Source organism: Phragmites australis, chromosome 5, assembly GCF_958298935.1.
Source record: "Phragmites australis chromosome 5, lpPhrAust1.1, whole genome shotgun sequence".
NCBI lineage: Eukaryota > Viridiplantae > Streptophyta > Magnoliopsida > Poales > Poaceae > Phragmites > Phragmites australis.
Window position 1 is genome coordinate 11432621 of NC_084925.1, and position 23514 is coordinate 11456134.

The following is a 23514-nucleotide window of genomic DNA, read 5'->3' on the forward strand; positions in this document are numbered from 1 at the left end:
TGGCTTCCAATGTTACAAATACTATCTTAAAGATTGTCAAAGAGGCCAAATATTTCTCCATTATCCTTGATTGTACCCCTGATGTGAGTCATGAAGAACAAATGACTTTGATAGTCCGATGTGTTAATATGTCTAAGAGGAAAACAAAAATTGAGGAGTACTTTCTTGGGTTTTTGAAGGTGGATGACACATCTGGTTTGGGGCTTTTTAATGTATTGCTTGAGTCTATGAAGTCATTTGGTCTTAATATTGATGATATAAGGAGTCAAGGTTATGACAATGGTTCAAATATGAAAGGAAAACACCAGGGGGTACAAAAAAGGTTGCTTGATATCAATCCAAGAGCTTTGTATATGCCATGTGCTTGCCATGGTCTTAATCTCACTCTTTGTGACATGGCAAAATCATGTGTTAAAGCTATTTCATTTTTCGGTATTGTGCAACGAATATATGTTTTATTTTCTGGTTCTACCAAAAGATGAAAAGTATTACTTGACCATGTTCCAAGTTTGACTGTGAAATCATTGAGCAATACCCGTTGGGAGAGTCGAATCAACAGTGTTAAAGCAATTAGATATCAAGCTTCTCATATAAGGTCAGCTTTGTCTGAGTTACATCAAGCTTGTGATACCAAACCCAAGGACAAGAGTGATGCAAAAAATTTATTCGATGTTATTGGTAGCTTTGAGTTTATACTTGGCATGGTTATTTGGTATGATATTTTATTTGCTGTAAATACTGTGAGCAAGAAGTTGCAATCATCATCCATATGCATCGACTCTGCCTTGCACCAAATTGAAGGTATGGTTCAATACTTTGACAAGTACAGAAATGAAGGGTATGCATCTAGTTTGAACATTGCCAAAGACCTTGCATCTGAAATGGGTGTTGAGCCATCGTTTCCAGTAAAACGTCGGGCTCTTAGGAAGAAACAATTTGATGAGATTGATTGCAATGAAGAAATACTGCAAGCCGAGAAGGCATTTGAAGTTAATTACTTTCTGGTCATGGTTGATATGGCAACAACTTCATTGAAAAATAGATTTGAAGAACTCCAAGTGTTTCAAGGTATATTCGGTTTTTTATTGAGTTCAAACGCCTTGAAATCACTGAATAATATTGAACTAACATATTGCTGCACTAAATTTGCAAAAACTTTCTATCTGCATGGTTCATTTGATGTGGAGTTAAATGATCTAATATCTGAATTAAGGGTTATGCATTTGACTTTGCCGGATAGAACAATGTCTGCTATGGAGGTTTTTGAATTTGTTAGAGAAGTGGACTGCTATCCTAATGTTTCTATTGCTTATCGAATCTTATTTACTATACCTGTGACTGTGGCATCAGCTGAAAGAAGCTTTTCAAAGTTGAAGTTATTGAAGAACTATTTGAGGTCAGTAATGTCTCAAGAAAGACTAACTGGTTTGGCGACCTTATGCATTGAGAAAAATTTACTAGATGAGATTGATGTTGATACCATCATTAGTGAATTCGCTTCTGTAAATGTTAGAAGAAGTTGTTTCAGATGATCTCCACAGGTAAAGTTACAATCATATGCAATTTTACTTTGTAAGCTTAGCTACATTCATTGTGTCTAACATGTATAATCATATTCTTATATTTGTTTTAGATTTATGAAAAGCTGGCTTCTGATTTCAAGTTGGGTGATGGAGTCGTGATTGCTAATCTTGGTGCTGATAAATACAGAGACTTGACTGAGAAGTATGTCTTTATTTTACTCTATCATATAGTCATATGTCTCGTCTACATCTTGTTTTCGCTGTTTATGTTATTGTGTACTGGGGTATGCTATTTTTTCCATATAATACATACAACTGCTATTTGTTTGATATAAAAAAATAACACTATTTGCTTTGAGCTACTGTGGTACGTAAATATTTCGAAATGTATATTTAATAGGGCCCCATTTTTAATCTCGCCCCGGGCCACCAAAATGTCAGGACTGGCCCTGGTTGTGTAGCGACTCCACCGGAACGTGTTTGGCAACCACAGCATATCACAACCGCCACCCATCTCATCTCTGCTGTTCGTTCTTCCTCTCAGAGGATGATCTTCCTAAATCCATGCTATAGCATTGTGTTCCTGGGATATATGAACGTCTCTGTTCAAACGGTTTCTCAAATTTCATAGCCAATTTCTGGGAACACGTGCATCTTCGTCGTTGCATCTAGACACAGCCATGATTGAAGCTGTGAGCGTTTATCGCTGTTTTGCAGCTACATTGGATGACCCCTTCCAAAACTGACCATACATGTGAGATGGCCTTTCCGCGTCGCTATGCTTCCCTCGTTTCACTGAAACGCCACCGAAGCCCAGCATCGATGTCAGTGGCCACACGTCCGATCGTCGTCTACGACGAAACCCGAGCTGCTATCACTACGCAGAGTCACTGGTAGTATCCTTAACTCATAAGCATAACCTCCAGCCATTTGATCCATCATGGGTGGTTGAGGCTAGACCTCAGCTCACCTCTTTTTTAATCCAAGATGATGCTTGCACGGCATGCCAAAGTCAGCACCACATCACACACTTTGGCCTAGTCAGTGAAGTCTAGTCAGTCCTATACCTCTTGAACCTTGCACAATGATGCTGCCAAGTTTGACACAATGATTGCGCAATAAACCTTTTTCCTATAGGAAGATAACTCTGGTAAACTAGCATTTCCTTTTCAGCCTAATTCATTTTCCAAAAACCGTTATCTTTCGTCCTAACTCCGACTTAGGCGATTCTTGCATCTAAATTTCTTCTCTAAAATCATACCCATCCAACCATAGTATTTTGATTATGTTTGGTATACTGTTTTTAGTGTTTTTCTTTGTGTTGTTTATCGGTAGTTTTCACGATTAGTCAATATTCCAGAGGAGCTAGAAGGATTTCAAGACCATGACTTTTCTGAAGACCCAACTGAGTCGAGTGAAGGCAAGTTGTGTTCTTGAACATACTTATCCCATTTTTTAAATGTTTTATTTTATAAACATGCATGCTAATAATTTGTTGGGAATCCCAAGAGTTAGGTTTTACCCTAGTTTTTCCTTATCATCCTTGTCTCCATAATATGATTTTGGGTTATAGAAGGGTAGATGATGCTTAGCCTTGCTTTGGGATGGTTATCATGATTAATGCTCTACAAACTTGATAATGGTCCTATGCAACAATGATAAAATATGATGGAATAACTTTTATAGCAACATGGTATAGGGATTTGAGTAGGTGGTATGATGAGATTTATGGTTGGGAAAGTGGTAGTCTTGCTCAAATCTAAGGACCGGTTCGTGGGGTGAACTTTCTGTGCTTACAATACAACCACAAGCTTGATATGGGTCATGCCTAGCCAATTAATTTGCTACTCTCAGCATAGTGTAGATCAGGTTGAAGAGCGGTGAATGGATGATGTCTTGGGATCCGAAAGGCACAAGAGCGGGCTTCCGTTGTTGAGGTGAAATCATGCTGTGGTGAAACCTTAGCGAGTAGACATGTGCTGAGAGGAGCATTGCAAAGGCTTTGTAGTGATCTCCTGACCACACACCCTTGATGTGTGCAAATGTCTAGCTAACACGGGCAAAATGGAGACTTAGTCACCTACTTGCGGGTGATAAACTCATGACTTGTTGGTATGTACAACCTTTGCAGAGTTAAAATTGAATATTCAGTCATGCTCACGGTCACGAGCGGCACAGAAAACCTACCATGATTATAACTTCATAGTTTGGTCAGTGTGGTCAATTGTGGTGGTGGGACCATAGTTGAGGTGTGGGTCAGTCACGATGGTGGGAATCGTGGTTGAGGTGGTTAGTAGTTCAATTTTGATGGTGGAAGCCATGGTTAAGGTGTTGGGTGTTCAACCTTGGTGGTTAGAACCTTGGTTGAGGCAGTCAGTTGGTTAAGTCAAGATGGGTGGAATCTTGAGGTGGTTGGTTGTTTACAATCATATACTTAATTACTACTGTTTTTCAAATGTTTTTACTTATATGCTGTTTTATGCAAAAGAGCTAAATTAGCCTTACCTTGTCAAAGCCTTCATATGCATAATATTTCCTTCACAACTTGCTGAGTACGATATGTGCTCACACTTATTATAACTAAACACTCAGTTAGGAAAGAATTCGAAGACCTCGTGAAAGATGCATTCTAGTGAGGTGTCCTCGGTCGATTGTCTATGGAGTTATTGGTGAACATGTTGAAGACTATAAAGGATAAGGTTGTGACGTTCTAGGCGTGTGTCTCCCGGTCGATTGTCTACGGTGTTGTTGGGCACCGGTGCTTCTGTTCCGCTGTAGATATCTACATAGAAGACAATATATGTCAATTGTTATAAGAGTTCGACGATTATTTCTTTAAAGTATTATTTTTATTACTTCATCTATAATGTCCTTATGTGTGTTAAATATTCTGAACATATATAAATCGTATCTGTTTTTGTCCGTAAAGACAGGTGTGACATCCGCCTGTAGTGATTATTGTGGAGATACTTTGCATCAATGTGAGGATCGGATGTCATGTTGGGAGAGGAGAGAGGAAGTTTGGGTATTCTGGCCTGCTCAGTTTGGAAACCTAACGATGAGCACTAGACTAGCTCCTAATCAACAATGCTCCACTCAGTCCGGTATGCATGTGCGATTACGTGCTCACTTGTATAGTTACTTAGTCTTCTTACATGACCGTTGGGACCAGAGTGCGCGCCAACGTGTAGACACGATATATCGACATGGAAGGCGACGGCCGTAATCAATCGATCCTCCATCAATCGATTTGGTTTCGATTACCAGCTAACAGTATAATCTGTGTATGATCCGTTCGTACGCATGCACTACGTAGTGCGCGCGTGCATAGTTTACACGATCGAGCATATATTCCTAATTTGCACTGACAGCTACGTCTTAGCTACAAATGGTCCACTATTATATCTTTAATTTGCGTCCACCAATCTTATATTTAGCAGCAATTAGCAAATGCTGTGCTACAGATACACGCACGGCGGCACACATGTAGTAGGGGGCCCAGGGAGACAGGGATAGCACGTCTAACGACCGACGCGCCATCGTTTCGTCATGCTTAACTCCTCTTCTTCTTCTTCTTTTATTGATCACCGACATCGATCATCTTCACCGGCTTGGATGATAAAAACCATCTAGATATAGGGTAGCTGCACTTCCAGTCTCTCACTCTGATCGACTGGAGGGAGGTCGATCGGTGTTCTCAACTCCGATCCGGCTGATGGCGGCGAATACATACGAGCACCGCCTTCGTCGAAGCTGGGTTTTAGTCTCCACTGCATGCCAAGAGAGACAAGGTGCAAATTATAACGATGGAGAGTGTTACTGATCGATTCTCATCGATCAAAACGAAAATCGATTACTGATTAATTCACATACTCAAAAAGGGGTTCTAATTCATGGGTACTCATGACTTATTAAGTCAGTACGTAGCATTTTTTTCCTCCACATCACCAAGTTTGAATTCAAAACTTTCAATATGCAACTCTAGACTTTGAACTAAGAAGGTGCAACACTTTGTACCTATAATTTTGAACTTTGAACTCAAAATCAAAAAAAAAAACATTGAACTTCCAGCACAATATTTGGATTTGAACCAAAGTCTCGAGAATTTGAACTCAAGAACTTCATGGGTATTGAGAGTCTGCTTGAGTCTCCACAAATGCACTCTCCACTGCATGCCAAGAGAGACAAGGTGCAATTATAACGATGGAAAATGTTATTGATTCTCATCAATCAAAATGAAAACCAATTACTGATTAATTGACATACTAGGGGGGTTCTAATTCATGGGTATATACTCATGCCTTACTGCCGATGATACATAAGAGAAAATATAAGGAATGAGGTATCGAGAGTTTGTTGGAGATAAATGAGATTTATGGAGTGAATTTTATTAGAAAAGCTCTTTATATGGGGATGTAGGAAGTGAGTTTTTATGTATCTCTTGGAGATGCTCTAAGTCAGTAGCATCTCTTTTCCTCCACTTCACCAAGTTTGAATTCAAAACTTTGAAGATGCAACTCTAGACTTTGAACTAAGAAGGCACAACACGTTGTACGTGGAATTTTGAACCTGGAACTCAAAAAAATTGAACTTTGAACACAATATTTGGATTTTGAACCAAAGTCTCGAGAACTTTGAGGTCAAGATGTTGAACTTTGAACTCAAGAACTTCAAACTCGATTTGACTATAGATCTGACTTTCACAAACAAAAAAAAACAGGGATGCGAGTGCCACTACAAACCTCTTCAAGATACCTTTATTCCTTACCTCCATATCAACTGAATCAAACAAATCCAAACTCGGGTTGAAAATAAACATGAAAATTGGACATGCATATATGGGGCCCTAGGACTTTTAGAAGGGGATGTCTATAGCTCACTTAGGCAAATCATCGCCTCCCCTCATTCGAATTTTGTGGTCATCAGATCGAGATCTGATGGTCCTTGTCCTTCTTCTACCTCTCGTCCGCCCCTGCCCTCCTCCTCCCGACGCGAATCTGTCTCGCCGGTGACGCCTCCGCCTTGTGACACCCCACTCTGCCCTCCTGCTCCCATCTCTGGTGGCTCCTATTGCCAGATCCGCCTCAACCGACCACCACCGCACTAACCCGGCTCCACCGGGCTATTGTCGTGACGCCCCCGTCCTGACACCGCCCAACCGGCGGTCCTCCGCCTCTCGTGGCTGGCGGCGTCCCCGCTGTCTCACCGCCCCGCCTCCACGACCGCCACCACCGCCAAGCCAACCTGCCATCGCCGGTTGTCCCTCTAATCCCACCGAACTCTGGTGAAACCCCGGCCCCGAAACCCTGAAACCCTAACCTCTCGGCCTCATTGGAGCTAGTCGGAGAGGAAGTAGATCGGGGCGGTTCTCGCCAGAGATGGAGAAGTTGAGGACAGATCTCATCGGAATCAGAGAAGAGAGGAAGAAAGAAGAAGAGAAAAAATCGAGTGCGAGAGAGGAAAGGAAAAATCAAGTGAGATGTAACAGTCTCCTTTTAGAAAGAGGAGGGAGGTAGTCGCAAGAGGCACACAAAAGCACTACCGGCGAGTGTGAAGAGGGCGAGTCACGAAGGCATGGACAGGTCGGGCAACATTTGGAAACATGGACATAATGGGATTCGCAAACAAAGCTAAAAGGAGGAGTCACGGCTCATAGGTGTGGGCTAAAATTACAAGGTGAACTACTAGGTGCCGGTTAGAACCTAGAAGATTTTCTCCACGTCGATGAGTGTTTGGCATTGGAGAAGCCCTCTTTCATCACATCATCCATCACAAACGTAGCCCATTCCCAGTCGTGCCACTGCGACCGGGCCCCACCGGTCAGCTCCTACACCGACGCGCACGGACGCTCCCATTATAGCTAACCTACTGCTGTCTGGTGCCAGCCATTCCCGCTCCCTCTCCAATGCTACAAGCAGCACAGTGCTTCACTGACCAACCCCAGCCTTTCCTCTTTTTTTTTTCATTTCCACTGCATTGCCACTATAAGTAGTGGCAGTAGCTTAATCAGTCAGAAACTAGGCACCAAACCATCACTTCACTCCCACCCGCAACGCTTCTCCTCCCCATCTAGCACCATCACCACAGCGGCCGCCCACCAGAACCGTGCGCGCGCGGGGCCATGGCCGAGAAGCCGCCTGTGGCGCCGAAGCCGAAGCCGAAGCCGCCTGTGGCGCCGAAGCCGAAGCCGCCAGGTGGGGCGGCAAGGCCGACGGCGCCGCCTTTCAAGAAGCCCCAGCTCGCGCCGCCGCCGCAGGTGCTCCCGCTGAAGCCGCCGCCGGCGCACCTCTACCGGTACCGCCAGCAGCCGGCGGGCGCCCGGAAGCACCGCCGCGGCGGCGGAGGCGGGTGCTCCTGCCGCCGCGTGTGCTGTCTCGCCACGGGGTTCGCCCTGCTCGCGCTCTGCCTCGCGCTCGCTGCGGCCTGCCTCGCGTACCTCTACTACCGCCCGCGCGCGCCGTCGTTCCACCTCCAGCCGCTCTCCCCCGTGCGCCTCCGCCTCGGCAACTCCTCCGCGGTGTCCTCCGTGGACGCCACCGTCGGGGCCAGGGTGGTGTCCTGGAACCCCAACGAACGGATCGCGTTCCGGTACGGCGACGGCGAGGGCCGCGTCGCGCTTGCGGACGCCGACGGGGACGTCGCGCTCGGGTGGGCGCCAGTGGCCGGGTTCGAGCACACCGCGCGGAGCGTCGCCGCGGTGGCGTTCGTGGCGACCTCCAAGGGCGTGGTGGTCGACGAGGCCGTGGCGGCGCGCGTGCGCGACAGGTACCGGCGGCGGCAGCTGGCCTTCAACGTGGTCGTGGACGCCCACGTCGGCGTGCGGGTCGGGAAGGCGCGCACCGGCATGGTGCCGCTCAGGCTGCTCTGCGACGGCGGCGTCATGGCGCCGCGCGGTGGCGGTGGCGCCGGGAGCATGGTGGGGCCCATGAGCAAGTGCCAGGTGTACCTGTTTAGAGTAAGATGGTGAGTTCATTCACTCTGCCCCACATCTACTATTAAGCTTAACAACATGCATTGCCTTCTGGAACACGAAATTTTGTTCGAAACTCGAGCGTTTTCACCATGATGAAATGAAATTCCTGTCAAAATCCAAACCGGACCTAAAATTGCATTTTGAAGTGTACGTATCCTCGTCATCACGTTGGCCTACACACATCCTGAACCACCCCATCTAGAGACCAGAGCAGCACAAGGAAAACTCCGTAGGTCAAAAGCCATATATTAAGCCATGATTACGTACTAGTCACATGAGATGTCGCTGTCGTGTACCTAGGCCCCTCCCCTGTAGTCTCTAGCGACCGATCCCTTCCCTGCCAGTACCAGGACAACCGGAGCCACCACACGGAATGCCACAGACTAGTGCTGGGACTTGGCCGGCACTGCTCCGCAGTGTTAGGTCTCGTGTCACGCTGATTTATGCTCACTATATATCATTGGCTCATCCTGCCATATCATGTGGACGCGAGTTAACTTTAGAAAAATCTAAATATGGCTCTCGACACACCATGCTATATTGTATGATAATACTTATATATTTATTTTTTATTATCACACATGTTTCATATTACGTGATAATACTTTTATATTCATTTCTTATCATACTTTGTATCAGAGAGATTAGAGAATAAATACGAAAAAATAGTTATGTAAATTGTGTCGTATCTTTTTCGTGTTATGTCGGCACGTGCACGGCCTAAGTTATCGTGTCGTGCCAACATACCTACCGTGTCAAGATCCTAGATACAGCACGACCCTCGTGTTTGTACCGTGCCAACCCGACCCAAAATATTTGCCGTGGCGTGCTTTAGATCGTGCTAAAACCCATGCCGTGAACAGCTCAGGAATAGCACGGCCTAAGTCCAAGCTCTAACACAGACCATGCGGGTACAGTGGGCTGTACACTGCGAACGTTCTGCCCTGGCCGATGAGTGAGCTGAACGGCTATCTGCCTCCCTCCAAGCAAAAGCAACCCTGGATTCTCTCTGTCCCTAGCACCCGTGTGCGTAGGCTTAGGCTGCACGCATCTACGTGCAAGTGTTTTCTTGTTTCTTTTTTGAACAAATATCTAGTGATCGTATACAATTCAAAAGTTTGCTTTACTTTTGCCTCTAGTTTAGATTGGAGTTTGAGACCTTCAAATGAAACCACGTAAAATTCGTATAGATAACATGTGTGCCTCGCAAAGTGTAGTCATTTTTATATATGCGAGGGTTTCTCTGGCGCATTTCCATTGGGGGCCTATTGGATATCCTGAATGAGAGGAACATTATTGGTTGCAAGCAAGGACTAGTGTCTTCAACTAAAAGGACCTACCTAAAGCGGTTTACGAGTTGAATGGTCAGGTACAAGACTACAAGTACAGCACAATAATTCTGGGGTGAAAAATGAGAAGAACAATCTTCTGAGTGTGGTCTGAAAATTCCAGGAAGATAAATTCGGTGTATGACACATTTGTAGAAAGTAAAGTCAAGAGCCACAACAGCTAAGGCACAGTTTGAGATATGAACGAGATTTGTGTTCAAATTCTGTGAAGAATGACTGTTCATATGAAATTACTGCAAAATTCCCTCAGTGAAAAAAATGCCCTAACAACTGACAAAACAAAGCATGAGATTTGGTCCGGTGTCGTAGCAAATGCTGTAGCATTTTACTGTACCACTTTGTTTGAACTGTTGATATAGATGAGCTAGAAAACAAGAAAGGCATATTTACCGTGTTCAGCTTTTGCAAAAATATAATTTTGGAATTTTTGAGAAAAAATTGAAAAACAAAAGTAGTTACAAGTCACGAATAACTGGCACCCAATTCAGGGCTAGTTCTGACAAAACAAATTTCCAAATTCTGATACATTTTTTTAGATAAAGAAATTCTGATACATTGGCAGATAGGACAATCTCAGCCAGTGTGGCATGACTGTGATGCCACTAATCATGATCCATCAACTACGTAGCGCCAATCTGTTATCAACTTGGCATTTGGAATAGCCCGCAACTCTGAACAATCTCAAACATGCTGAACATTTGATTCGGAAACTGAATGTGACTGACATTTCCGCGACGAAATTGTATCAGGTTTAGTTTGAACTGAAGGCGCATCCAGGACAGGAGGCTGCTTAGAGATCATCGAGCTGATTGATACCACTGGCGCCGAAGCTGCAGACGCTGTAACTTCTCTGCGTGTTTTGCCGACAACATAATGATGATGATTGGTTTGCTCGGAAGTTGATTGGTGGCGATACAGTACGTCGTCATCGATGGTTCTGAATATATATGCATGGTCTAAACTCTCTGAAGCATGTAGTAAGAGTTAAAGAAACAAGTTTGTAAACTGTATATTACACTCCCAGCTCCCAATTCTTTTGATTGTGTGGTGTATAGATAGCAAGAATGAAATGAACAGTATGTGTGTGTTCTTGGCACTTGGCACTTGCAATCGTTGTTCAATATCATAACTGGTAAATGATATGATGATTCTGATCTGAATTTGATCAAATTGGGTTACCTGCCCACCTTACCAAACCAGGCATAAATTGGCACTCACAGTTACGCTTATCTCTTGGTTACAAGTTTGCACCATGGACAGGAGGGCGCGATCGGAGAGTTGACAACGTCTATGAGGGTGAAGGGAAACGGCACTTCTATGTTCTCTTCCAGACAACTCTCTGTAATGTACATAAATATGCTTCTGCAAATTATTAGCACTAGAATTATCTTAACCAGCAGCATTCTTAAGAGATAAAATAGTACATCTCTTTTTCTTGCCATTTGCTCACCCATGAACATATATAGCTTGTATTTGCATTATATGTAGGATCTTTTCCCCCACACGTTTTGGCCAAAACATCTCTGCATGCTACGAAGTTCCAAGGCACAAATGCTCTTCGCTTCTTCATCGTCCGGCCTATATCTCTAAGCTCAACCTTTCTGACGAATCAATCACTAGTGTCAACTCTTCAATAAGTTCTGTGGTTTCATCCTTCTCTCTGTTTTTTTTCTTTAGAGGGTGCAGTGATTTCATCCATGAATCCATCACAAATACTGCACTATCATTAAGCTGAGTCGGACCGGGCCAGTTGACCTAGGGCCGTGTTGGCCAGAAAACTGGTTTACTCTAGCGGTCCAGCCAACGTTGCTGGTGGTGTGTTAGCCCCGCTGTTGCTAGTCCAGCAAGAAGAAGCATCAAGGAAGAACACAAGGCTGTGCTATCAAGGGAGAAGAGCAAACGGGCCAAGATGAGCAATCCGAAGTATGTTGGGCCTGACTGGGTTTTGTAAGCGTGAGTGGGTTTAGCCTAGTTGTGTGTGGGCTACCGTGTATGAGCAGCGTGACTCAGGTATTAATAGCTGTAGCCGGCTAGAGGGAGAGGCATGTCTCTAGGGATGGAAACGGATCGAATACGCATGGAATCGAATTCGGATAGTACGATTTACCACATTTTAATCCGAATGCGAATGCGAATCCTGATATCCTCGAATACGGATACGAATCGGATAGTTCGAATACGAATCCGCATTCGGATATCTACTCGATCTTCGAAATTCAGGTCGGAAATTTAAATTTTTGAAAAAATTTGACCGAAATTTGATAAAATTCGACTGAAATTTTTTCTAATTTGATTGGGCCGGAATTTTAGATTTTTTTTTCAAAATTCATGTTGGAAATTTAAATTTTTGATCAAATTTAACTGAAATTTGATGAAATTTGACTGAAATTTGTTCCAATTTGATTGGGTTGGAATTTCGTTCGTATCTGAAATTTCTAAAACTTTAGCAAAATTTGGTTCCCTGGTTGGCGGATACGGATACGAATCGGATATATCTCGAATTCGGATATATCTCGAATTCGGATATCCACATTTGAATCCGAATCTCGAAAATGAATTCGGATATATCCATTTTAGTATCCATTTCAGAAACAAATACGGATACGGATATCCATATTCGTATTTTAACGGATACAGAATCGGATAATTCGGATTTCCTGCCATCCATTGCTACCGCTACATGTCTGGAAAAGGAACCTTTCTTCATCCCCGCACTTAGCATCTTCCTCTCTCTGAACTTATGAACTCAGCAATGAAATCTCTCCGATTTGCCAAATCCTTCTTCTACTACTCTCCAATTCCCCACTTCCTTCTTCTAGCTACTACAATGTTCTAACAATTGGTATCAGAGACACTACTCCCGGGCCAGATATGGAGTCATACGATCATTTCACTCATTTCCAAAGAAAGTGGGCGACATGGATCCCAACCCCAAACTGCTCCTTGACGAGATGAAGAGTATGAAGCAATCGTTGGAGAAGCAATTGGCGGACACGAATCAGAAGCACATAGACCATCTGCAGCATTTGGAGGACACGATCAATGCCATGGGTCTTTGGAAGCTGCAAATGGATGCCGCAGTCGGCGACTTGAAGATGGAGATTGGCATCTCATGCAAGCACATCGAGTGGGTTCTGATCGAGCATCCGTCTCCATCGCCGTGCATTCTAGAGAAACCTGAGGTAACAGCGATGACTGTACTTGCTGATCCATTGGCTGTCGGCCCTGGTGGGCACCGTGGAGACACATAACACCGGGAGCATGGGTTGGGGTTGTTCAACACCCTCCCTCATCTCCCGGTCAAGGGTACGTACGACTCGTTTCCCATCTCTCTGCACATGATGAGTTTGCTTCATTCCATCACAACACTAAGTTCAATAGTCGTCGACACTCCATCCATCACAACACTAAGTTTGTTAGCAAAATTCCTAAACTGATTTTCCGTTCGTTTGATGGCACCAATCCCAAGTTATGGAAGTCATGTAGTGAGGATTACTTTGATCTCTACCGCGTGGCACCATTTCTCTGGGTCAAGGTAGCCTCGATGCACTTCACGGGTGTGGCGGCTTGTTGGCTGCAATCAGTCAAGCATCGCGTTCGTCAGACTAATTGGGAGGGATTTTGTTCTCTAATTCATGATAGATTTGGTCGCGATCAGCATGACTTGTAAATAAGGCAGCTGTTCCCCATTCGACAAATGGGTTCGATTTCAGAATATGTTGATCAATTTGCTGAATTAGTCAACCAACTTGCTGCATATGATTCAGTAATTGATCCTCACTATTATACTATGTGCTTCATTGATGGCTTGCGTGAGGATATCCATACTACTGTGTTAATGAAAAGGCTCAAAGACCTCGATACTACTTGTGTTCTCGCTGCTTTACAAGAAGAGGTCATGGATCATGGGCGTCGCAAGGAGTATCGGAAGGTGGAATCCACTATTGCTCCAGCTTATAATCTCGGCAAGTCCTCTATTGCTGCTAATGATCATAGAGGAACCAAAGCTGCCCGAGCAGTATCATTTGAAGAGAAGATGGCATAGCTGCATGCATATCGAAGAGTTAAAGGCCTTTGTCACAAATGTGGGTAGAAATAGAGCCATGATCACAAGTGTGCCCCTACGGTCCAGCTACATGCATTACAAGAAGTTTGGGAATTATTTTAGATTGAAAAGGATTCCTTATCTGATGACTAATAGCAAACATCTGCTCCTGATCAATTATTCATGGCCATTTCAGAAGCAGCAATGACAGGAAAGGAAACTCCTCACACCTTGAAGCTTCAGGGTAATATCTAACGCATTGATATTTTAATTCTTGTCTATTCTGGGAGTTCCCACTCTTTTATCAGTTTTACTGTTGCATCTGCATTGCAAGGAGTTAGTTTAGTGGTTAAGCCATTGAAGGTGCATGTAACTAACAGAGGTATTCTTGAGTGTCAACTAGAACTTGTCAATACTGAATGGTCCATTTAGGGGCATGCTTTTGATTCCACTCTTAAGGTTTTACCATTAATAACATATGATCTTATTATTGGTATGGATTGGTTGGAGGAATTCTCACCTATGAGAATACATTGGAGCCAAAAATGGTTATCTATATGTTATCATGGTACTCCTATAATCCTTCAAGGACTGGTCACTGAATTTCCTGCTTGCACTCTTATTGAATTAGCCCATATTATTACTGAACATCATAAGGTTTAGACTCACCCATACCTACAATTGTTCAGTCAAGTGTTATCTGAATTTGAGTCAGTCTTTGAAGACCCATCTGGATTACCTCCTCCTCGTGTGTGTGATCACCACATTCCATTGATATCTGGTGCTAGACCTATACAAATCAGGCCATATAGATATGCTCCAATCCTCAAAGATGAAATTGAAAAGCAGATAGCTGAAATGCTCCAATCAAGAATTATCCAACCAAGTTCTAGTGCCTTTTCACCTCTTGTTCTCTTGGTGAAAAAGAAGGATGAGACATGGCATTTTTGTGTCGATTATCGACATCCTAATGCTATGAAAGTAAAGGGAAAGTTTCCTCTTCCAGTAATTGATGAGCTCATGGATGAATTAGCACATGCAAGTTTGTTCACCAAGTTGGATCTTAGGGCTGGGTATTACCAAATAAGATTGGCTGAAGGAGAAGAATACAAAACTGCTTTTCAAACTCATTCTGGGCATTATGAATTCAGAGTTATGGCTTTTGGGTTAACATGAGCACCTAATACTTTTCAAGGAGCAATGAACACCACCTTGGCACCTTTGTTGAGAAAGTGTGTTCTTGTGTTTTTTGATGATATTTTGATTTATAGCCAAACTCTAATAGACCATGTTGAGCATCTCAAATTGGTGTTGCATCTGTTAGTTCAAGATTAGTGGCAAATCAAAAGGTCTAAGTGTTCTTTTTCACAAAGACAAATATCCTATTTGGGCCATGTTATGTTTGAACATGGTGTTAGTACAGATGAGTCCAAGATCCAAGCAATCAAAGCATGGGCTATTCCTATTAATTTTAAGCAACTCAGAAGTTTCTTGAAGCTTGCTGGTTATTATAGAAAATTTGTGAGACATTTTGCAATTATTAGTAAGCCACTTACCGATCTCCTCAAAACACATGTTCTATTTCATTGGACCTCAGAGCATGATACTACATTTGCTACTTTAAAACAAGCTCTTGTAGATGTACCTGTCTTAGCATTACTAGATTTTAAAAAATAGTTTCAGATTGAAATTGATGCTAGTGATCAGGGTGTTGGAGCATTGTTATTGCAAGGAGGTCATCCTTTAGCTTTCATTAGGAAAGCTTTAGGCCCTAAAATTGGAGGACTATCTACTTATGAGAAAGAGTATCTTACTATTTTGGTTGCCATTGGTCAGTGGAGAACCTACCTTCAATTAGCAGAATTTGTCATATATACAGACCAAAAAAGCCTCACACACCTCATTGATCAAATACTCCATACACCATGGCAGCATAAATATTTCACAAAATTGATTGGCTTGCAATACTAGATTATTTACAAGAAGGGATCAGAAAATTGTGTAGCTGATGCACTGTCTAGACATCCTAACCCACCTGCAAAGTTGCTATCTACATCTGTCTGCCAGCTTCTTTGGTTGGATGCTGTCAGGTCTAGTTACACATATGATCCTAAAGCACAATACTTATTGTCAGTACTTTCTGTTGATCCTATGGATGTTCCTCATTTCACATTCAAAGATGGTCTCTTAAAGCACAAGAACAGGATATGGATTGGGGGCAACACTGAATCAAGTACATATTCTTTCAGCTATGCATAATTCTACCCTGGGTGGCCACTCTAGGTTTCCTGTTACTTATAGATGCTTGAAACAACTTTTTTTCTTGAAAAGGGATGAAAGCTTCCACTCATGCCTTTGTGACATCCTGTCATATATGCTAGTAAGCCAAACCAGATAGAGAAAGATATCCTGGTCTTCTTGAGCCATTGCTTGTTCCTCAGGGTGCTTGGCAGGTTATTTCAATGAATTTCATCGAGGGTTTACCTAGATCAGGCTCAGCAAACTGTATAATGGTGGTATTGGATAAGTTTTCCATATATGCTCATTTTATACCATTGCTTCATCAATTTACAGCTATAACTGTGGCTCAAGTATTTTTGAACTATGTGTATAAATTGCATGTCCTTCCACTGTCCATCATATCAGACAGAGATCATATCTTCACAAGTAAACTATGGGAAGAACTTTTTAAATTAGCAGATGTTCAACTTCGGATGAACTAAGCCTATCACTCTCAGTTGGATGGTTAGACTGAGCGTGTAAATCATTGTCTCGAGATATTTCTTCACTGCTTTGTGCATACAGGTTCGAAGTAGTGAACCAAGTGGCTTTCATTGTCAGAATATTGGTACATACCAGTTACCATTTTCAGTTGCACTGTTCTCCCTTTGAGGTATTACATGGTCATCCTCCTCAGCACTTTGGCATCAATTTTGTGGGCAATTCTTCGGTTTTAGATGTTGAGGCTTGGTTATCTAATCGTCAGTTAATGCGACAAATCATCCGACAACACCTTCTTTGAGCTCAAATCCGCATGAAGCAACCGGCAGATAAGAAGAGGTTAGAACGGTCATTCGAGGTGAATGATTGGGTATTCCTTAAGCTACAACCGTATGTGTACTCTTCATTATCCCATCGTCCATGTTAGAAATTAGCCTTCAAATACTATGGACCGTATAAGGTGCTCGAAAGGATCGGGAAGGTTGCATACAAATTACAACTTTCTGCTAACAATACTATTCATCCCAATTTTCATGTATCCCAGCTGAAGAAAGCAATTGGCATTCACTAGGTAATTCCAATGCTTCTTGACGAGTCTATCCAGTTTCAAGTCCCGGAGGCAATTTTGCAGCGCTACATCATCAGAAGGGGAGACAAGGTAATTCACCAGGTCCTAATGAAATGGTCCCAAATACCAGCAGCAATGGCTTCCTGGGAAGATACTGAAGCTCTTCGTCAAGCTTTTCCCTTTGCTCCTGCTTGGGTTCAAGCAGGATTTCAAGACTCGAGGGATGTTAGCCCCGTTGTTGCTAGTCCACCAAGAAGAAGCGGCAAGGAAGAACACAAGGCAGTGATTTCATCCATGAATCCATGACAAATATTGTACTATCATTCAGCTGAGTCAGACCGGGCCAGTTGACCTAGGGCCTTATTGGCCAGAAAACTGGTTTACTCTAGTGGTCCAGCCAACGCATCACACGTTTTCCATTGGTCCGCGATCCTCTTCCTGGTTCAGAGTGGAGAGGCAATGTTGGGGAGGGTAGGAGGCAGTAACCTCTGCAGAGTGTAAATCCTGATATATCAGCCGTGCTCACGGTCATGAGAGACTTGGATCCTCACATGATTAGTTGGTTTGGGTTATGGTTATGGATATGGCTATGGCTATAGATATGGTCTGGTGATATGAGGTGGTTATGGTTTGCAAAGTGGGTAGCCTTGAGTGATAATTATTGGGTTGTTTGGGTTACACTCACTTAATAATTGCTTAATGCTTTTCAATTACATTACTATTTTCTTTGCTCGCATTTACACAAATATACCGTGTGTTAGCTTATCCTTGATATAAGCCTGCATATCATTATTTTCTTGTACACTTGTTGAGCACGTCATGTGCTCACACTTGCTATTTTCCCTATGCCATGTGACATATGTGGTGCTGCTCAGTGAGTAAAGATGTTGAAGACTATGAACTTGTGATGTTCTAGGCATGTGTCTCCCGGTCGGTTGTCTACGGTGTTGTTGGGTATCAGTGCTTCTGTTCCGCTGTAGATATCTACATAGAAGACATTGTATGTCAATTGCTGTAAGAGTTAAATGTTTATTCTATAAAAGTATTGCTTGCTTTTGTTACTTCACATGTGATGTCCTTATATCTGTTAAACATCCTAGGCACACATAAACTGTATCTCAGTTTTGTCCGTTAAAACTGGGTGTGGCAGCTTGAACCACTTGAATAAATACCCATGTTCATCAAAAACTTGCTCGATTTACTGAACTTAGACAAGAAGTCTTTCAAGTCTCATCTGCAGTTTTTGGTTCTAAACCTTCCTCTAGAGTTTCATCCCTTACAGACTCCATGGTATCCTAAAACTAGTTGGAAAGTAAGCAGATGCATGCAAGATATTTTCTACAAATACAAAAATAGACATTGGTTGTATGGAAGTGCATGTAGATTCTAATTTGTGTTATCTGACAGCTTAGATATGCTTTGCTATGAATCTGTCAACAGTAATCCTACATTTGATAGCTGTAGCATGTTGTATAGCTTTAAATAAGAAAGAAAAACTTTATAGCTCTTGTAGCATGTTGTATTGAGAGCTTTGTACATATTATAGGTAAGAACACGTAGGTACAATTGTATTTTTGGCAATTAGTATACTTGCAATTGCTTCTTGTGGAGCATCAATATAACCCTTTTTCTTACTGTAGTGGGTTGCCTTGAAAAGATCAATCAAATTGGTTTCTTCCCCATTATCATGCTCCTTCTGCAATATATAAAAAAATATTCAGAATTCTAGTCCTTGTTGTACATTGTAATAAAATGTTCCACAATTACCTTACCAAGGAAAATGTTTGGGCTACATAGCTTCGAGAACCTGTGGTTTGGTGAAGCCTGACTTTTTCTCGATTCTATTTATTCTTTTTAGATGTTTCCTACAAAGGATGAAAGCCCATGTAACAAACTATGAAATGTACATATTTCATCAACTTTCATTCTTTTATACAGATGGGGCACCATGGTCATTGCTAACAAGAGAAGCAAGTTCAAAAGACATAATCTAAAGCCAATACAAGTGAACATTGTCGAGAAATATACAACATTACCCACAAGCATGCTGAAATTGAAGGCAACAAGGGAGCATATCACTTTTCCCTTTTCCTGGGTGAAATAAAAATACGTAACATAGCACTGAATTATGCCTTTTACTTGTGCTGATTGAGATAGATTATCATGTGATTTGTAAGTGGCTATGTGACATTCTGTGCGAATTCATATCACTTTGATAACTTGCTAGGTGTTGCATGGTGTTACATATATTGATATGTTATCTATAGGATTGGGAGGATTTGTGGAGGCCTAAACTTGCTGGGAAGATTACAATGGAGAGGTGCCCAATGATGGAAAAGAACACTAAAGAGTGTGCTGATGAAGTAGCAGCCCTGAGCTCTACCCTAATCTTAATGCGCAAGGATCAAGTTATGCCATCCGTAGGAGATTAGTAGAACTTGTCCATAACACTGAAGAACAGGAAGAAAGCGACACAAGGCCAGTGGGGTGTGCTATCAGGCGTGGCAAGGCCGCACCCTATTTCTAGTGACAAATAAATCAGAAAAGCGACACGCACTGCCATCGGTGCTTTCCTGTTGGTTTCTTGCATTTTGCTTCTCTCTTCAGGTCAATAACAATTGACTAGAAAGAAAGATACCGGAAAATCTTTTAAATTTATTAGAAACATGATAACTATCAAATAATCATAAAAGATCAAGAAATGTTATATAAAGCTCAATGAGAATTCCACACTATGGAAACTATGAGGATGTTACATATAAGCTGAGAAAGATTGAAAAGGTTTTCACCTATGTTCAAATTAAAGCTCAAAAGCTGTGAAACAAACACTATAAAAATTGGAGCTAGATAGTTATGTACAGATTTCATAAACTTTCATTCTTTCATACCTTATGTTTTGGATCAGTCCACTTCCGCACAAGCTTTGCCCAATCTTCATCAGTAAAACCTGGTGGTTTCCTTGAGAGCACTTCATTTTCCGGAACAACATTGAAACATTTCCTTTTCAGCCTATAGTGCTATTGACACACACTACCCTTAAGCATGCCAGAACATACTTTTTTTTGTTATGGTATCATCACGACCATGTCAAAGCGTATCTATTGAAGTGAAATCATAGCAGGAAGTTAGTACTTAAAATGCCACAATAGGTACCTATTGAAGTGAAGTCATAAAAGGGCTCACAGCTAGATAGCTCATGTGATGTTTTAGGTGGTCTTGATCACTATTTTTGTACTCCTTCCAATGTGGGTAGATAGGTATATTGTCGTGCACCACTATGCTAGACTATGAAGCTAGCTTTGCTACTTGCGATGGTTGCTCAGGTCATTTCTTCCCTTCAACAAAAGAGAGATGCAATTTACTACCCATAGATCTCATAAGCTTATTAAGCCCTCACCCCCAAGTCGGGTTCCACCATTTCTTGGGCCTTGGTGCTGCAACTAAGGTCACATATGTAAATGGATCAAAAGTATGTCTGCAAGTTTGATAGTTGAATCAAAATAAGTTGCAATTCCATACCTTCATCAAGCATTGGATCCTCCTGAAACTGTCCACATGTTGGTTGAAATGTAGAAATTGGTTCAAGCCCTTGCACCCTTGCTGCACTACTTTCTTCTAGAACATCTGTGTTGGCTGATGGTACAAGCCCTTGCACCCTAGCTCCACTACTTTCTTCCATAGTATATGTGTTGGCTGATGGTACAAGCCCTTGCACCCTAGCTCCACTACTTTCTTCCATAGTATGTGTGTTGGCTGATGGTACAAATCCTTGCACCCTAGCTCCACTACTTTCTTCTATAGCATGTGTTGGTTGTACAAGCCCTTGCACCCTAGCTCCACGCCTTTCTTCAGGCACAACAATGTTGGCTGCTAATGATGAGAGCTCCCCTACTCTAGTTGGACTTGTTTCTTCAAGAAGAGGGGTGTTGGTTGATGGAGAACATGATCCAAAATGTGGAGATTTTCTTGTTGGCTGTGGAGACTTTCTTGGGGACTATCTTGTTGCCTGTGTGGACTTTCTTGGGGACTTTTTTTGTTGCCTATGGGGAATTTCTTGGGGACTTTCTTGTTGCCTTTGGGTGCCTTGATCTTGGAGCCATTTGAGAAATATGTGAGGCCTACATAACACAAATAAATGGAGCCTTTTTCAATCAGCAATTTTCGGAATGCAAAGCAAAAGAAGCACACCTAACTAGAAGAATTAGTGAGTTTGATATTAAGTGAACACCCATGCGAAAGTTTGCAAGAATTAGGGACTCAACCTTGGACCTAGAAGATATATTAACCATCCCCGGCAATTCGTCTTTGTCTCCTATACTGGACTCACTTTCTTCTGACTCATTAGGGTCATAGTCCGATGCAGATTCTTCACTACTATTTTTTTTTGCTCCGAACAGTTCTATAGTCATTTTTCTTGTTCTTTGAGATGGACAATAGATTGAATTCATATGCTGCATGACTCACACCAAGTGAATCCATTTTTGCTTGGATCGTAGTGATATGCTTATTCCTGTTCTCCTCATATTTATTGATTGGCATTGCTACTAAGTTCTAGAATTAAAAATTGTGGCAACAAAGATCATTAAACAGTAACAATTTTTTTTATTTATGTATATTGTGGAAAAATCTATAAGAACCCAATTGCATAAATTATTTGTTTGCTTCACTGGCAGGGGAATAACAAGGCAACATATGAGGATACACTCACCAATCTACGATGCGATGTGCCTAGAGCCGTTCTGCCTGCCGCTGGCTCGCTTGCTGCTGCTACGCCTCCTCTTGCCTGTTTGGTGCAACGCCCGCTTGAAGCTGGCCAGCGGTGCCGCACAATGGCTTGCTGCTGCCTGCGTGCCGCACGGTGGCATCCTACTGGTCTGCCTGCTGCTGCTGCTCTGAGTCTAGGGTTTGGGAGGCAATGTGGTGAGGGAGGAGACGACGATAGGGGAAGACGGCGAGAGGGGATGGCGATTCGGCTGAGCGAGAGGTGATTTTGGGAGGGAGGGGATGCGTTTTGGGGATGGAGCAGATGACCACAGTGCAGGAGCCATGGGGAAGGAGAGGTAGTCAGAAAGAGAGAAGATGATTTGGAGAGGGAGGGTGATTTGGCGCCCAAAGCCAAATTTGTTGGGTTGGCAAGTAAGGATACGGTTTGATGTTTTAGTTCCATTTTTTTACACTTATTCTCCACTTTATTCACTATCTGAACAAGGTAATGTATAGAAGCTGAACTAGAACTCATTAATTTCAGTTTCATGTATATGCCTGAATATATAGGATGAAAATATTATGTGCCCAGGCCTAATTCAAGGAACATAAAAAAGGCACATGGGAAAATTTTCTCAAGTTTACAAAGAATGATTGGAATTTCAAATTTTAGTCTTTGCAAAACATCCACCTTCAAAGTTTTAGCACATATTTCCTCAAAAAAAATCCCAATTCTGTAATTGCTTCATAGATATCCTTATGGATCAGTCACCGCATAGTAACTGGTAAAATTCGCTGTAAAAAGATACGATAGTCATGAGTTTTCAACCCTTGAACCTTACACCCATCAATGTTAATTTATCTTGTCAAGGTAGCAGCATATCCATCTGGGAACTTAACATCTCTTAAAAATTCACATAATGCAATACTCATATCTTTTGTCAATATATAGCAAGCAGGTGGCATGACATATGAATCACCATTTTGTTTTAAGTGTAGCTCCTTTCTAATGCCAAGATCTTCCAAATCAAGCCATGCCCTCACAATGTCCTATGCCTTTCCCTCGATATCAAGAAATGTCCCAAGAAGGTTATCACATATATTCTTCTCAATGTGCATTACATCTACATTATGCCACAGATTTAGGTGTGACCAATAAGGTAGTTCAAACAAACTAACCTTTCGTTTCCAGGTTGGCTGATCCTTCTCTGTGTGCTTCCTCTTTCTACTAAGAGGATGCTTTCCATGTCTAACATCTTTAACCTCTTACAATTTCTCTAATAACTCAGATGATAAAAATTATGTTGGTTTGACCCGATTTTCTTATTTCCCATTAAATGCTTTACTTCTCCGCCAAGGATGGTCCATTGAAAGGAAGCGACGATGACCAAGATAACCAATTTTGCTCCTTAAAACATGTGAACAAGGATCTTTGTCACAATGAATACAATCAAAGTAGCCTTTTGTGCTATGCCCTGACAAAGTACCAAGGGCTGGATAATCATGGATACACCATAGCGGTGTTGCATGTAGGGTAAACATTCCACTAGTAAATGCATCATAGGTACGAACTCCGCTCCATAATTCAAGCAAATCGTCTATTAATGGCTGTAAGAATACATCAAAATCCT

At 42.3% G+C, this 23514-nt stretch overlaps 1 protein-coding gene and 1 long non-coding RNA gene across 2 annotated transcripts; one reads left to right on the plus strand and one right to left on the minus strand.

Annotated features, from left to right (window-relative positions):
- The first annotated feature begins 7475 nt into the window (after nt 1–7475).
- Nucleotides 7476–10985, plus strand: LOC133918756 (NDR1/HIN1-like protein 13). Its single transcript, XM_062362803.1, has 2 exons — nt 7476–8486; nt 10595–10985. Exons 1-2 carry the CDS (start codon nt 7645–7647, stop codon nt 10608–10610), a joined length of 858 nt encoding a protein of 285 aa, XP_062218787.1. The 5' UTR covers nt 7476–7644; the 3' UTR covers nt 10611–10985.
- A 7803-nt stretch (nt 10986–18788) lies between these two features.
- On the minus strand, nt 18789–20257 carry LOC133917449 (uncharacterized). The gene is made up of 3 exons (XR_009909674.1): nt 20068–20257; nt 18952–19044; nt 18789–18875 (listed from the first exon to the last, which is right to left on the minus strand). It is a non-coding gene; the product is annotated as an uncharacterized LOC133917449 (long non-coding RNA).
- Nucleotides 20258–23514: the final 3257 nt, after the last annotated feature.

Bases quoted from the DNA above. Each gene is read 5' to 3' on its own strand.
- LOC133918756 (XM_062362803.1), top strand. From the start codon at position 7,645: ATGGCCGAGAAGCCGCCTGTGGCGCCGAAGCCGAAGCCGAAGCCGCCT.